Genomic DNA, 15,454 nt, shown 5'->3' with positions numbered 1-15,454 from the left:
TTACAGCCTCCTCTCCCCCACGCTCTACTACAATGCTTCCCCCCTCCCCACCCCCCACGTCTCAAGTTAATTTTTTTTTGCAGCACATGAACTACACAATAATAATAATTGGTTTTTTGGGGAAAGGAAATGGCGCAGTATCTGTCTCATATATCTTTGGACACCTGAACCGCGCCGAAAGGGAAGGGATAAAGGAGGGAGTGAAAGAAGAAAGGAAGAATAGGTGCCGTAGTGGAGGGCTCCGGCATAATTTCGACCACCTGGGGATCTTTAACGTGCACTGACATCGCACAGCACACGGGCGCCTTAGCGTTTTTCCTCCATAAAAACGCAGCCGCCGCGGTCGGGTTCGAACCCGGGAACTCCGGATCAGTTGCAGGATTGCAGTCCAGACCGAAATTAAAATTTGCGACATAGAAGAATTCAAGAACAAATGTGTGGCACTCAATGAGCGTCTCTACATTTCTACGAATGAAAATAAGGTGCTAGGATTGACAGAAGATGCGTTAAATTTAAAAATTTAGTTGACCGAAGTTCAGGACCGACATGGCCCACCCTTAACTAGGGGTTTCGCTCCTCCAAAATTTGGGTGGACCATCATGATTTCCGAAAATATTTCGTGCTCCTTGGGCTCAGCAGTCGAGTGCGCTAAACACTGGGCCACGGTGACACGTCGACATCAGCAAAGACTAAGGCCGGTCAGGATTGATATCTGCTTTTCCTTGCATAAATGACGCCAGTCGGTAACCTTAACATTTCATCCGCTCAATATTTGTCTGCTCACAAAGGGTAGTATAACTGCTAGAAAGTTCAAAGTAGCGCAATAATTTCATTGCTAAGCTAGCTTTGAGAACGCTTATAAACGATCAAGATTTACAGAAAAATTTGTCAAAAACTTCAGTGTTTTTTAATTATTTTTTGACCAATCTTCAACAGTGAGCTCATGTTTCGCTGGCTACAGTTAACCGTTAATCTAGTGCTTGTGTTTCCTTCACATATAATTGAGAAGCGATTACAAAAAAAGCGATTACTGGATGCAAAAGCAGTCTACACAAGGGCAGGCTTGCTTTCTTGATAGACAGGAGGCGGGGGGAGGAGGATATGAAGAAAGGAAAGGCGCTGCAACTGTTACCCTTCAGTTCACCTGGCGCTATGGGGAGAAAGAGGACATCGCCAAAAAGGGAAAGGAAATGCCACTAAGACGACGAACGGTAGGGTTGGAACCCGCCCGCGGTGGCCGCGTTTCTATGGAGGCGAAACGCAAAAGAAAATGAAATGAAAATTGGTTTTTCAGGAAAGGAAATGGCCCAGTAATTGTCTCACATTTGTCGGTGGACACCGGAACCGCGCTGTAAGGGAAGGTGTAAAGCAGGGATTGAAACAAGAAAGTAAGAAAGAGGTGCTGTAGTGGAGGTATCCGGAATAATTTCGACCACCTGAAGATCTTTAACGTGCACTGACATCGCGGAGCACACGGGCGCCTTTTGCGTTTCGCCTCGATCGAAGTGCGGCCGCCGCGGTCGGGTTCATACCATGGTACTCCGGCTCGAACCCGATGAAAGGGCGAGAAACGAGTACGAGTACGAGAGTACATACACTCGCCGCGTTGGCTCAGTGGTTAGAGCGCTGGGCTACTGATCCGGAGTTCCCGGGTTTCAACCCGACCGCGACGGCTGCGTTTTTATGGAGGCAAAACGCAAAGGCGCCCGTTTGCTGTGCGATGTCAGGGCACGTTAAGGATCCCCAGGTGGTAAAAAATTATTCCGGAGCCCTCCACTACGGCACCTCCTTCTTCCTTTCTTCTTTCACTCCTTCCTTTATCCCTTCCCTTAAGCCGTGGTTTAGGTGCCCAACGATATATGATACAGATACTGCGCCATTTCCTTTCCCCCAAAACCAATTATTATTATCACGAGAGTACAATAAGCGGAATGCGAAGCCGCTAGACCGCGTCGGCTGCGTTCCGATGAAGGTGACACGCTAAGGCACCCGTGTGTTTTACGATGCCAGTGCACGTTCAAGATCCCCAGGTGGTCGAAACTATTCCGGTAGCCCATTCACAACGGTATCTTTTCCTCTCTTTCTTCTTTCATTTCCTCCTTTACCCCTTTCCTTACGTCGCGGTTCAGGTGTCGGCAGATATGTGAGAAAGATACTGCGCCATTTCCTTTCCCGAAAATAATAATAACAATAATTGGTTTTGGGGGTTTCACTCCCTGCTCCGCCGCGGTGGCTCAGTGGTTAGGGCGCTTGACTACTGATCCGGAGTTCCCGGATTCGAACCCGACCGCGGCGGCTGCGTTTTTATGGAGGAAAAACGCTAAGGCGCCCGTGTGCTGTGCGATGTCAGTGCACGTTAAAGATCCCCAGGTGGTCGAATTTATTCCGGAGCCCTCCACTACGGCACCTATTCTTCCTTTCTTCTTTCACTCCCTCCTTTAACCCTTCCCATACGGCGCGGTTCAGGTGTCGAACGATATATGAGACAGATACTGCGTCATTTCCTTTCCCCCAAAACCAATTATTATTATTCACTCCCTCCTTTATCCCTTCCCTTACGGCGCGGTTCAGGTGTCCAAAGATATATGAGACAGATACTGCGCCATTTCCTTTCCCCAAAAAACCAATTATTATTGTTAAGCGAAATGGCGCAGTATCTGTCTCATATGTCGTTGGACACCTGAACCGCGCCGTAAGGGAAGAAATAAAGTAGGGAGTGAAAGAAGAAAGGGAGAAAGAGGTGGCGTAGTGGAGGGCTCCGGAATAATTTCGACCAACTGAGGATCTTTAACGTGCACTGACATCGCACAGCACACGGGCGCTTTAGCGTTTTGCCTCCATAAAAACGCAGCCGCCGCGGTCGGGTTCCAACCCGGGAACTTAAGATCAGTAGCTGAGCGCCCTAACCACTGAGCCACCGCGGCGGGTTTCCAGAAAAACAAAACCAATTTTCTTGATTTCGCAATACCGCCTGTATAAACACAATACAAAGGAAAATAGATAAACCCTGTGGCATTGGCTGCACAAGTAAACAAGGGCAGCTAAAAAAGACCTGACAACACTGAAAGAATGGGGAATCGAGCTTTGTTCCTCCTGTACATATAAAGCATGTCTTCTTTTCATACTGGAAAAAAAACAGCGCACGAGAGAGAGGGCCAGAAGAAAGGAAGACACAGGACGAGCGCTGACTCACAGCTAAGGCTGTATTCATAAAACCTCTTGTATATAAAGGATGAAGGAAAAGCATGACACCTGAATCAAGGCAGGACTTGAAAACAAAGCAATCATGCGCGCGTCGCTCAAAAACTGCCAAGAAATAAGAGCTCCTTTTTATATAAAACAATACAAGGCTTACTAACGCAATCGCGTTGCTCCTTTGCGATAAAATATGCTTCTGCTACCTCCCGCATGGTCTGGTGCTTGTGGGAGTATGACACCTGAGCGTGACGTAACAGAGAAAAGAATTTTTCACACGCACACGCTTGTTTTGTTTTCATGTTTTGCCGTAATTCATGTGTCATGCCTTTCGTTCATCATTTATATACCCCAGGCTTTATGAATAAAGCCTTAGTTGTGAGTAAGCGGTCGTCCTGTGTCTCTTTCTTCTGGTGTTCTGTGATTTGTGCGCTGTTTTTTTCTAATATGAACTTATACCGGCTCGCCCAACTGAACGTTCTGCTATGCCTTCATTTCTTTCGCGCTACACTCGCAGTCTTTACAGACGCCCTCTATTTCCAGACGCGTTTTTTTCGCCGTTTATTAATAGCAGCTGAGCATGCAGGAGGTTTTGGTGAACCGGAAAAAAAGACACCCTGAGACAACGCAGCCAAAAGGCGACGCCGACAAAGTCGCTCAACACACACAGATGTTCGCAATGTTTCCATCCTTTACTTTTTATGCATATATTCTGACTTCGGAGTACGGAATAACATGACAGTGAGAAGAGCCAACTCCTGTCCTGTGCCACACAGAATGACCGCCCACTGTAACGGAATACGAACACAGAAGTGACAGGAGTAAGCTAGACCTGGTAGCTGTTTTATTCTGAGGCCGCTTACTTGGTCTACATCAATGAAAAAAAAAAGATTTTGATGGTTTGTCATTGAACACCTTATGTTTATTTTTGCTCTCATTCTTCGGATACGTGGTGCTGGGCATAATGCATCATCGTTCCACAGATATTATTACAGGTTTTTCAGGAAATGAAGTGGATCAGTAACTTTCTCACTTCTCGATGGACCCCTCAACAGCACAGCGCTGTAAGAAAAAGGAGGAACTTTGGAGGGAAAGAACGAATGGAGAACGGGGTGCCGTAGGCGTAGGCTCCGGAATACTCTCGACCAGCTGGGGATCTTTACCGTGCAATGAGGTCGCACAGCACACTGGTGCCTTTTGCGTTTCGCCTCCGTCGAAACGCTACCGCCGAACACACATGTTTTGATTTATTGCTTGACCCGTAAAATGTGCCTCAGCAATTTCTCTGTTCATTTTGCCTGCGGATATTCCTAAGACTTTTGTGTCATTAAATGCGTGTGAATGCGAGCATTTAAATCTTAACTGGAACAGCAGTGTGTCGTGAAGTTGCCGAGGTCGGCGAAGTTACAGCAGGCTGTCGTATATTCCCTCCGTCTCCTTCGTTTTTGAATTCGCCTGCTTCCTCGATGCCAATTTTTCTATGCATTGGCAGTATAGTGTACGTCGATAAGCGAAAAAAGTGTCAGAGTGCCTCATGCCACAAGTCCTGGCCTTCTAGCTCTCTGTCCTACTGAAGTGCGTTCCAATTCGTTCAGTGCTCTTTCACTTTTGAAGGGCCGAGAACACCGCCGTGGTGTTGAACATACTGGCCTCGCCTTTCTTTTATTCGCTGTTTGATTTCTCAGCATTTGTCTTGGTCGGCTTCAACAACCACTGTCGACGTGATGCCATGAGGCTTTCAGGAAACCTTCCAGTTTACACTTAACGCTGCCTATTGATGCTTCTCTTCCCTCTCGAGCTGGAATGATTTGCGAAGCGCTTCTAAGAGGAGTAATGGTGTCATATTCCTCTTTATCTACCCAGGTGCGACTCAGCTACAACAAGCTGGTGAAAGGCTTTTGATAAGAAGTCATAGGAAAGCCTTTTCCACAGAAGGCTATCAGGAGCAATTTTATGGTGTCGGTTGAAAAGAAGTCTACGGTTCAGGTTAAAATCAAGGATAACCAAAGGAACTGAAAATAAAGAAAAGGCCAGACAAGTAATACTGCCTTAAGTACGCAATGTTTGAAACCGCGTCAGCAACTGGTAAGAAAAAGCACTACTAGCTGGGTTGTTTTTACAGTGCCTGAAAAACCAAATGAATTTGAAGAACGGACAAGAACTTGAACGCTCCCCGGCATGATGAAGGAAAAAATAAAAAGTGTGGCTTAAAACACGCTAACATATTCATGAGTTGTTAGGCACAAGTAATGTACAAAATCCAGCCGACTTGCGAAAGAGTTCACGTCTTCCAAACAGGCAAATGCACAAGCGAGAGGCTAAGACAACACAGGAAGCTTATCAAAACGTCGCACATCCCACACTTTAAACGGGAATACGCCCATAGGAGAATAAAAAGGGTGAGTTTACTCCCCTTTTACTTGTTTTCTGTTTACAGTGTACTAACATCGAAACACTCTGCTGCAGATGTTCTTGCAGATCCGATATTGAGGACACAGAGTTCTAGGAAAACCAAAAGATGAGACGAAGAGGAAAATTATCGAGACGCACCGCATGAAACCAGTCAACATGGAACGTGCAAGCATTACTCACAGCGATAGGTGGTGGTGGTAGTGGTTGTTTGTTAAAATAATAGTAAAAAAGAAGGAAAAGATTTTTGCTAGCCCCGGCATCTGCCATCGATACAGAAGCACCTGAGCTGGGGCAGCGGAAATAAAGGATAGCAGGCAGAATGGAGAAATGAAATGAAAGAGGTGAGGGGACAGGAAGAGAGGATAGGGGAAGAAGTAATATGTACAAAGAAATACATTCTTTTACAGCACGTGCGCGCGACTATACTGAGATGGGAATAAAGCATGAGATGCACCATGAAAGACGAACGTAATGATGTTTTTGTGAAAAAAAGAAAACCCCGACAGGGTTAAACAGCTGTAAGTTTAGGCTTCGTACTGTCGCTTAGTCTGTTCGTGTACGCAAGGAACCAATGCGATTCAGCGTTGCATACAACGGAATAACAGGTTTCCTTTCGCTTCCAAGTGCGGAAGCAACGGAAGCAGGTTCCACGCAGTAATTCGAGTGTGGTTACCAACACGCAGCTGGTTGCATTCGTCTCACGTTGGCGTCGTAAACACGAGATGCATTCAGATCTGTGAAATACGGCAGTCACAGCTATACTTTTATAGCTGTAACACGCAGGTGGCACGAAAGAAGTGAGCAGAGCGCGCCTCCAGACTCGAGATACTTTCCACACGACGCCTGGAGAGTTAACGCAGTGACCTTTTGCTCAAAATACACATGCACACGATGGAGGGTTCGGAAGCAGGGTTCGGAGCTGAGTCTCAGGAAAGAAGTCGCTGACACGTGAAGAGACAAGAGAAGCACCTCTTGCACCCATAAATAGTGAGACGACCTACGTGTTAAGGTTGCTCAGTCGAGGTTTATATTTCTTTTTATCGTGGATACAACTTCAACCATCCTCCGGGCTTCTTTCTGACCTGAGCTTGTTCTGCATTGCAAAAGCTTCCAGTCTTTCTGGTGCCTGTATCTGCTTCTATGTGTATTTTGTCTTTTTTTTTATGCGTAATAAAGGCTCATGTCCAACATTTTTCGATAAAATTTAGAATAGTAAAAACTGTAACATACCGGTATAGAAATATTGAAGGTAATAGTCCAATTTCCCGATATGTAGCAAAATCTTTGTTTTGCGGAGTTTCCATCGCTCTCATCTAGCAGTTGAGATTGCCATAGAAAACCAATGGGGAACGCTTTTGATGATAGCCAAAACGTTAATAGAAAAAAAAGCAAACCTGCCGACGGGAGATCTGCGGGTATGTTGATTGTTATTGTGAAATCTTACAATATATGCAAAAACTGCGTTCATAAATTCTTTGCCATGGAAAAATGCTTTTGTTCGGAATTGTTCGGCATGATATTGTATACTACTGCACTGTCTCGTATTGTATTTATTGTACTGTGCTGTATTGCACTGTATTCTATATGTCCGGTTATTGCCTTGTGACAACTGAGCTGTACATTCGTACGCGTGTGAAGCAAGAATAATAATAACAAAAAAAGGCGACGGCCTAGACGGGTCATAGCAATGCCTTGAGCCGTGATTGGCGGGGCGCAGCTTCTTCCTAGAAGACTGAAAATCATTGGACCATTGTGTTGCATATTTATCCTAGACAATAAAGATATTCGTGGTGCAGCCAACTCACTGTGGACCATGGGTTGCTTGCCCTCGCCCGGTGTCCGTGCCGGCTGGATGCTTTCATAATACAGGGCCTCCTCTGCAACAGGTTACGCCAAAGTACGAAGTGTGAGGGGAGGACGCCGGACCATTGGTTAAACGGTGCCACTATACTGAATTCCAGCTATGTTAAACAGCAACTTTTGCTACTATCGCTAACTACGATTTCAAGAAACGATTTTCCGAGTTTATTCGCCCTAAAGAAGAGAGTGGCTCGAAGGACCACTCCCTGCTCTATCGCAGGGAGTGGCTCTATCGCGAAAGATTTCGCAGTCATGTTTGCAGTTATTTAATCACGTACCTTCTCACGTGTTTCTTTGTTGCAATTTTAAAGTGTTGTTTATGTTTGGACTGTTTTGGTATCTGGCATTGTACACCGTTTTATAGCCAATGGCCACAGTGTACTATTTTAGAAGGAGACCGCAGTGAGAAGGAAGCCTCATTTCGGTGAATAACGTTTCAACAAGAGTAGTTGTCTGTGTATGGGCAAGTGCGGTGATTATATGCAATTGTTACGTTGGCTCCTCACTTAAAGGAGCCACTTTAGTTGCAATCTTGAAAAACCTCCCATCTGAGTGGAGAGGCTGACACTGCTAACATGGCGGTGGCCCATCCCAGTATGAGCATCCAGAACAAAAGGGCTGTCATGCATAGTAAAGTTCAGTTCCATAGCCTGAAGTGAACAGTTACAGAACGCCGTGATATACGATAGTTTACGCTCTGTATGTCAAACGTTTGCTTTGAGGCAGTACAAAACGGATGACCCCAAATAGACGAAGAGAAAGTGAGATTCCAGATTCGTCAAAATTTCCAGACTGTCTTGAAATGAAAGCAAGAACTATCTTGAAAAGTCGATGAACACAAAACGGACCGAAGAGAAACAGCACTGAACAGCATCCTTTACGCTGACCGCAACAGTTACTTTTCCTCTCTTGTGAATATATGCAACGCCTCATGTACCGCTCCATACGCGGGCTAAGTAAATAAATATTTCAGAACACGCAGTATGGCCTCCTGCACGAGGACATGTCTCGTTCTTTTCCTTGGTTTCCTTGCACTCTTAATCTTGGTTCCACATAAACTCCATCAGTTCCACTTAAATCTCGGTTACAGTTATTTCATCTGGAACAAAACTATTTTCCAATTGCTCTATGTGGAACGGCCACTTTAGATGCAACTTAGTTGCGCTTTTTAACTGGAACCAGCTGAAGTTAAGTGGATCGACTGGTTTTAAGAAGAACAGCCGTGTTTTAAAGCTTTCTCACGTTCCATTTAATGCAAACCTGTTCCAGTAATCTCTCATCGCGTTCCAGACAAAATTTGGTCACTGTAGTATTCAAAAAGTTTACTTATATCAAATAGTGCACTGCAGATGTTCTATTCCTCATTTTCTTTTACAGGACGTTTTCACTTCTGTTATTGGCTTGACATATACCAAAATTTAATGGGCCATTTGGGGAGCTTGCGAGAGGCTGTATGCAAATCAGCGCTATTGCAAAGTAGTAGAAAGAACGAGACGCACAAACCTCTCTTGTTTATCTCCTTGTAGGTCAGGACTGTTCGCGTTAGTTTCTAGTTCTGTGCACTGAGTATTTTGAGTCTCGCGGTCATTGGGAAGAAATATTTGAGAGGAGTGTTTAAATCATTCTTTATTTTGATGCAGAAAACTGCATATATTTACAAGGCAGTTTTGTCTCTTTCTCGTTATATGTCCATCCTGCGTCATTTCCTTCGGGAAAAGAGTGCCTAAATTAAACTCCTGCCAACGCAGCTGGACATGGAAAGGAAAGTATCGGTAACTGAGAGCAAGAGGAACCAAGAGTCCCCTTCCAAGAAAAGACACTATCCAGCACAAGCGATATCGGCGACAGACGAACGTGTTTGCAAATAAGGTTCCAACGAATAATCACACTTCACTACTCTAATAGCGCATGGGCCCACAGAAAGCCGAGCCTCTTCCGATCCGAGCGAAGCAGTATGGCTACGTAGAGCGTAACAACGAAGTTTGTGCGGTTTTGCTATTCCGAAAGCGCTGCTTAAACATGACGCCAACATTGCCCACGCCATGCGAAGCCGCTCAGTCAGTCACGCGAGCCGCCTGCCTGATAACCGACAACGACCGTGAGTGACGCTGCGCTTACAGCTACGTTAGCACCGCCAGGGCAGCGCCAGACCCTGCAGCTTTGAAAACGGACTTATCGCCACAGCTGTCGATTGAAGCGCGGTCATTTAGCACGGTCGGCTCTGCGGCAGCCACCGGAACTGTCTCTCTTAGCGCAGCGAAGGCAATTGTGAAGTGTCTAGCTAAAAAGATCTTTCAGGCGGCGGAGCATAGAGGCCAGCGTGCCATATAAGGTTGATGCCAGCAGTGAGCTGTGAACCGCTTATAAGCACTGTGTCAAGTTTGTGTCACCACAGCCTGAGACCTGCAGACAGCCTCAAGTTTATCCTGTAGTGCCTAGGTAAGTGTTTGCTTCATGAAAACGTATCGTTTTCTGTCTGCAGTCTTCGTGGGTGACCACAGATGGATACTTTCATTTTCCAAACAACCTGCCAAAGAAGCTTCCCTCTTCCCTCTCCCCCCTCTGACATTGTAATATGATTTGGGTTGTTGGCCTGCACTTGTTTACATACTTATCTCTTTTGTTTGCTTATTGTTGGTGAACGGACATGAAGGACAGATTTAGCAGTTCCTGGTGTTCGCCAAGGTGCAATTGAACGCCTGCAGCGTGAGCGCAGCGCTTTCTGCGCACAGATAATGCGCGTCGTTTGCAGACTGAGGAGAAAAGCTCGTCGTTATAATGAGGAAATTTCTGGGTTAAGGATAAAGAAAAGAAATGACCCTGGATTTATTCTTGTGAACACTTTTTTTTCGCTAGATGCTTGCGTTGTATGATATTTCACCTTTCGCTTACATGTGAGCGCAAGTGAAGGGCTGCCGTCGTTTTATAATTACGGCGTGGCCTATGGTATAGTTGACAAAAAAAAGCCCATAGCGGCGTTTTCATAAACTCTGCAGAGTCGGGTCCAGCTTGTCTATCGGTTGGGGAATGATCGTGATCATGTAATAGATAGCGTGTCGGGTATAAATCAGGTGGCTGTGCAGGTGGAGTTCATTCGCTAAAAAGACTAGAATGGCTCGCTGGGCTTTGACGGCAAATTGGACGTGCGCTGAAGATACGCCATCGTACTAGGCGAAGCCGTGCGATAGCATCCGATTCGTGCCCATACGCGCCGCCCCTGTTCCAAATGCGCCGCTGCGTCGCTAACGCCATCTTGTGGCCCGTAAAGGGTGAATCCATTTCGCGCACCAAGGGGTGATCGTCTGTAAGCGTCTGCTCGGCCTTCCTTAGGTTTGGTGTGCGAAGCAGTCAACACGACGACTCGACAAATTTGCGCGCTTCCTCGAGTATGCTGTCACTCCGATAAGGTGCAGGCAACCTTCATTTCTTTTTGGATTTTGCCTACAGCTCGCGGCTCTTCTCTGCCTGAGTTTTACAACGCGTATCAAGCCGAATCGAGCAGCACTGCCGCAACATTCCCAGATGACCGCCTCGCCTGGCAGGAATGAACTGGGTGTTACAAAAATGTTCCGCTTCCGAGGATACCTTTTGCATACCTCATGCATACCTTTTGGATACCTCACGCATCCTTGGCATTGTTTTCCCTGATAGGGAATGTAACATGTAGTTATTCCCCGTTGTAACAAGCAAATTCTATTTCGTTGTGATGACTCAGTTACAAAATTGCGCAAACTAGATTGAGAAGACTAATTGCCTGTCCTATTTTAATCCAAATTCAATTGAATCCAGTTGGTGTCATATTGGGTCTATTGCATTCCAGCTAGAATCTGTCAGAATTACAGTATATTTTTACTGTTACACAGTGCTGAAGCACAACCCTACATCTCGGCATTTGATTTGACACCTTCTTGCTGACTGCTGATTATATTAGCTGATAAGTAATATCTTTATTGTGAGCGTATGTTTCTGTTAGTTTTTACAACTGCGTCTTTGTATCTAATTACAATTTTTTATGCAAAATCAAGGGAGGTTAAAAAACACCATTCTTGCAAGCGAAATACTTATGAGGCACCATGGCTTGCTGTAGAGTGTCAGAAGATATCACTGCACAGCTAAGAGGTGCAGGCAGTGGCGAAGAAAAGGGGCACCTCATTCCATGACACGTTGGCACCTCAAGATTTTGCATGTGTGATAATATGTGACTTGCTCTCAATCCCATGATGATGACAAAGACCATCCATGTCTGGTGGTGTAGCATTCGCAAAGATCAACAAAAATATTCAATGTTGTGCCAAAACCGTTTTTGTATGCAGTGTCCTGGTACTTCGAAACTACGACACTCATTTGAACTGCTATATTGTGCAATAGACTTGCCATGAGACAACTGTCAGTGAAGAAATTTTTTTTTTTTTTTGCTTAGCCTGCGTATGTTTACTCGACTTGCGATGCTTGTGCTCCCATTATACAGAGGCCGCATAAATGAGGAGTGTTGTCGAAAAGTTTATTTTTTTGGACTTGTGCGGCGATATGAAAATTTTTGCTAATAAGAATAGCGAGCAAATTGCTGCCCATTCATTAACTTCTCCATGAACCATTCCTTGTTTGTGAAATGGTTGTCACCTGATAAGTTTCAGAAGACATCGATATGCTAAGGAATTAAGCTTCTGTGAATAGATAAAGCTTTTATGAAATAATAAACTTTTCGCTCATTCATTCCGAGCACCTCTTGAGGGAAGGGATTACAATATGCAGGAGGCTGAGGATGTAGAAGCCGCATTGCGTTATTAGGTGCCTGCACAAACATTTTTTTTTCATTCCTCTTATTTTTGTTTAGACTAACCATAATAGTGCTTGCATTGAAAATACGCAATGTGAAGATGCGGAACCACCAGCAGAGTTGGGCGTTACTGTCGTGCTGCGGCGCCGGTTAGAGAAGCCATCGAATAGGTCGAGATTCGGGGACTGCTATTATATAGGCGGAACAGTGTTCCAGATGTATGTACCGTTCTGTTCCACATAACACAGTTCCCATTTAAATAGGACTGCGTTCCACATATCTAGTTAGCTTTTTTTACATGGAACACAATTCTAATTTAAAGTAGAACTTTTTTAAAATTCCACTGAAATTTCAGTTGCTAATAGTTACTTATGTGGAACATTTTTAAGAGTGATGATGAAGAGAGAATGATCATCTCCATGGGCGCACGGTTCTGACTTGGTTCTGACATTTGCCATTTGGTTCTTGCTCGGATAAAATTTGGAAACAACTGAACGCTATGAGATGGCTAGTGACAAACTCGGCATCGCAAAACACGTAGGTGAATCAAAATGCGTTCAACGTACCCGGAATGTTTTCTTCATCAGCCAGTCCGTCCGCTCCATAGCGTTCCTGAAAGAGGCGGGCATCGAAATAAATTTGTAAGGGGTATGGGTTTTGCAAAGAGCGGGCAAATGAACCGAAGTGTTACAACTTTCCTGTAGCGCAGAGCGACAGATTCAGAGCTTTTAATGAATATAAGGACTTTACGCGTGAAAAAGAAACCCAGTCGCTTACCTCGTAGTGGAGCATTGGGATCAACATTGCATGACAAAGTTTAAACTTGTTCAACACTTGCGCTTTGATATTTAGGCGCGAATATGGATAATATAGTTACACTGACTCTCAATACAACAGCCAGACTAGCAGTAAACTTTACAAATGGTGAAATAAAGTTAGGCGCCTCTGGACACGGTGGAGATGCTCGGGAGGGAAATAACGTGAGCTACTAGAAATACATTGCTCCTCACATGAGGATGTAGTTGGATGTGCAGGTGATCTTCAGAGAGATGCAACGTTTTGTAAAAGCTTTGTGGATGATTACTAGAATCTGATAAAGTGTACAGATACAGTGACAAGAAAAAAACGTGTCACACGTGAGAAATAAAAATAAATAGGAATAAAATTTCACGCTGCTTGACACGTCACGCGTGAGAAATAAACAAAAAAGGAATAAAATTTAACGCTGCCGGACATACTTTGTATTTCTTTTCTCAGCGTTGCTTTAAAATGTTTCTTAGCTTAGCTTTCTGGACGTACAATAGCCGTGAACAAACTATGAATACACTAAAGCTTGGTTTCAGGAACGTAGCTCGAGCGAACTGTACATATGAGACCTGCCTCACTAAGCAACGTCGGCCAGCGACGACTTCCAGCTTTGTACGCACACTGTGGAAAAAATACAAATCATTTTCCGGGCCTCCACCATGCAGTTACCAGACGACACAAATAAAAACTTCAGAACAATTTAAGTAAGGCGCTAGTGCAGTTGCTTTTAGCGGTGAAGCCGACCACAACTTTGTGTAAGCGACGTATACACGGTGTGATCAAAAGTTGCGCTCACGCTTTGTAAACAACGTCGTTCTTGCCAGTATACTTTGCTAACAGGCGGCCACTGGGCGACAGAATAACTGCCTTAGCCAGGCTTTCAAGTATCGTATTTAAAATTGCATGTCAGAGCTGAATAAACTTAGCGTGACTGTCAAAGTAAAAACAAAACAAAAAACGTGGCCCGAGTGCGCCTGCTACATTTTATCGTATGAGATAGCGGAATGAGCTCCGACAGACAATAAGCTTCGATAGGCGAGAGAATGCTACCTGCGGTGGCTAGTTGTGAATGCTTGCATTTATGGGCACGTACTCAAAATCTCAGTGAATAACGCCAGGGGCGGCGCAGGCCTTCTAGAAGAAAGGCTGCGATGGTTCCAAAAACGATGAACAGCCTTCACGGCGGCATTCAAGCTCATTGAAATCGGGCGTGCCCAAGCACTAAAGTCGAACCGAACAGCTGCGAAAGAATTTGACGTCGATGAAGTATGGGCATGCATGCATGTGGGCTGCTTTCCTGAAACATCTGAGCGAAATGTCTGCGTGGAAAAATAAGCTCGGAGGCGAAGTACGTCAGCGTGGCCAATCTTTGAAGAAAAGTTTGCAGCATGCGTAGGACAGCCGGGGTGAAGCGCAGAGTTCTGCATCGACGCAGAAATTAGGAGTTTTTGGTCGTAATCTGGCTTCTGAAGAATGTGTCCAGGAATTCAAGGGTGATTTGTCGTGGTGCACGAGGTTTGTGAAAAGGATTTGTCTGAGTGTTCGTCAGCACACAGCGGTGGTCCAAAGTGAGGCGGAGGACTGTCACTGGAATACTGGTACGGATTTTGAGCTGCTTGGGATCACCCTAAACAAATCTATTTTCTGCCGAACTTCGTCCGTGCAGACAATACACCGAGTGCTGTCCCGAAGATACTGTAACCAAAATGATCAACATTCTTTCTAAAGCAGTAGGCGGGAAAGTTTTTTTTTTGGGGGGGGGGGGGGGGGAGGGGGAGGAGGGGGGTGGGGGGAGGTGAGGGGGAGGAAGAACTTAAAGGCGGTTGTATTTTTTAAGTATGCCACTTCGTAAAATTCTTGTAGCGCACTCGTATTCTGAGATATTCGCCTGCATATTTCCAACTTGGCTCGTAACTACTTCCATGGTGTGACGCAACTGTTGCGTCAGACATATCTTAGATTTCACAGATTTCACTAGCAGAAGGTGAAATGAGAGCGGTTATCAGCTTGAACTGCTCCTCTTAGCGGTTTTCAAGCGAAACGCCGCGTGCAGAAATGCGCCACACAAGGGAGGAGCCTTGCATCCGTCTTGTCCTTTCTGCACGACAATATTGGGGACGGAGTTGGGGACTATGGATTAATTTAGCCTTCCTTTGGTTCTTTAACGTGCAGTGACATCGCAAAGTACTCCGGCCTTACTATTGTTTTTTTTCTATTTCACAAGCCCACGAACTCTGTACCAACGCTTCTAGTTTGCATGGCTGCCACCAAGAAACGCGTGGCGCTTAACGCGAAAAATTGCCGCGGGAGTTTCTAATGTTTGGTATAACCTACTGATTTTCCATAACCGTTGGAAATAGTTGGCGTTAGCGCAGGAAGCATTTTAAAGGTCAGATTTTGCAG

General features: G+C 45.2%; 2 protein-coding genes across 3 annotated transcripts in view; one reads left to right on the top strand and one right to left on the bottom strand.

Moving 5' to 3' along the window:
* LOC144110622 (uncharacterized) overlaps positions 1-7,479 on the bottom strand; it is a 43,926-nt gene extending 36,447 nt beyond the window's left edge. The window contains exon 1 of the mRNA XM_077643647.1: positions 7,413-7,479. Within this exon, the coding sequence (XP_077499773.1) occupies positions 7,413-7,422 (10 nt within the window). The 5' untranslated portion in view covers positions 7,423-7,479. The remainder of the gene's footprint in view (positions 1-7,412) is intronic.
* Positions 7,480-9,653: 2,174 nt separating this feature from the next.
* LOC144110619 (vitellogenin-6-like) overlaps positions 9,654-15,454 on the top strand; it is a 143,836-nt gene continuing 138,035 nt past the window's right edge. For both annotated transcript variants that reach the window (XM_077643644.1, XM_077643645.1), the window contains exon 1: positions 9,654-9,906. The gene's annotated coding sequence lies outside the window, so the exon portion shown is untranslated. The remainder of the gene's footprint in view (positions 9,907-15,454) is intronic.

Source organism: Amblyomma americanum, chromosome 11 (assembly GCF_052857255.1).
Source record: "Amblyomma americanum isolate KBUSLIRL-KWMA chromosome 11, ASM5285725v1, whole genome shotgun sequence".
Taxonomy (NCBI): Eukaryota; Metazoa; Arthropoda; class Arachnida; order Ixodida; family Ixodidae; genus Amblyomma; species Amblyomma americanum.
Note: the sequence above shows the minus strand (reverse complement) of the source record. Positions and strands in the feature narration are given on the sequence as shown.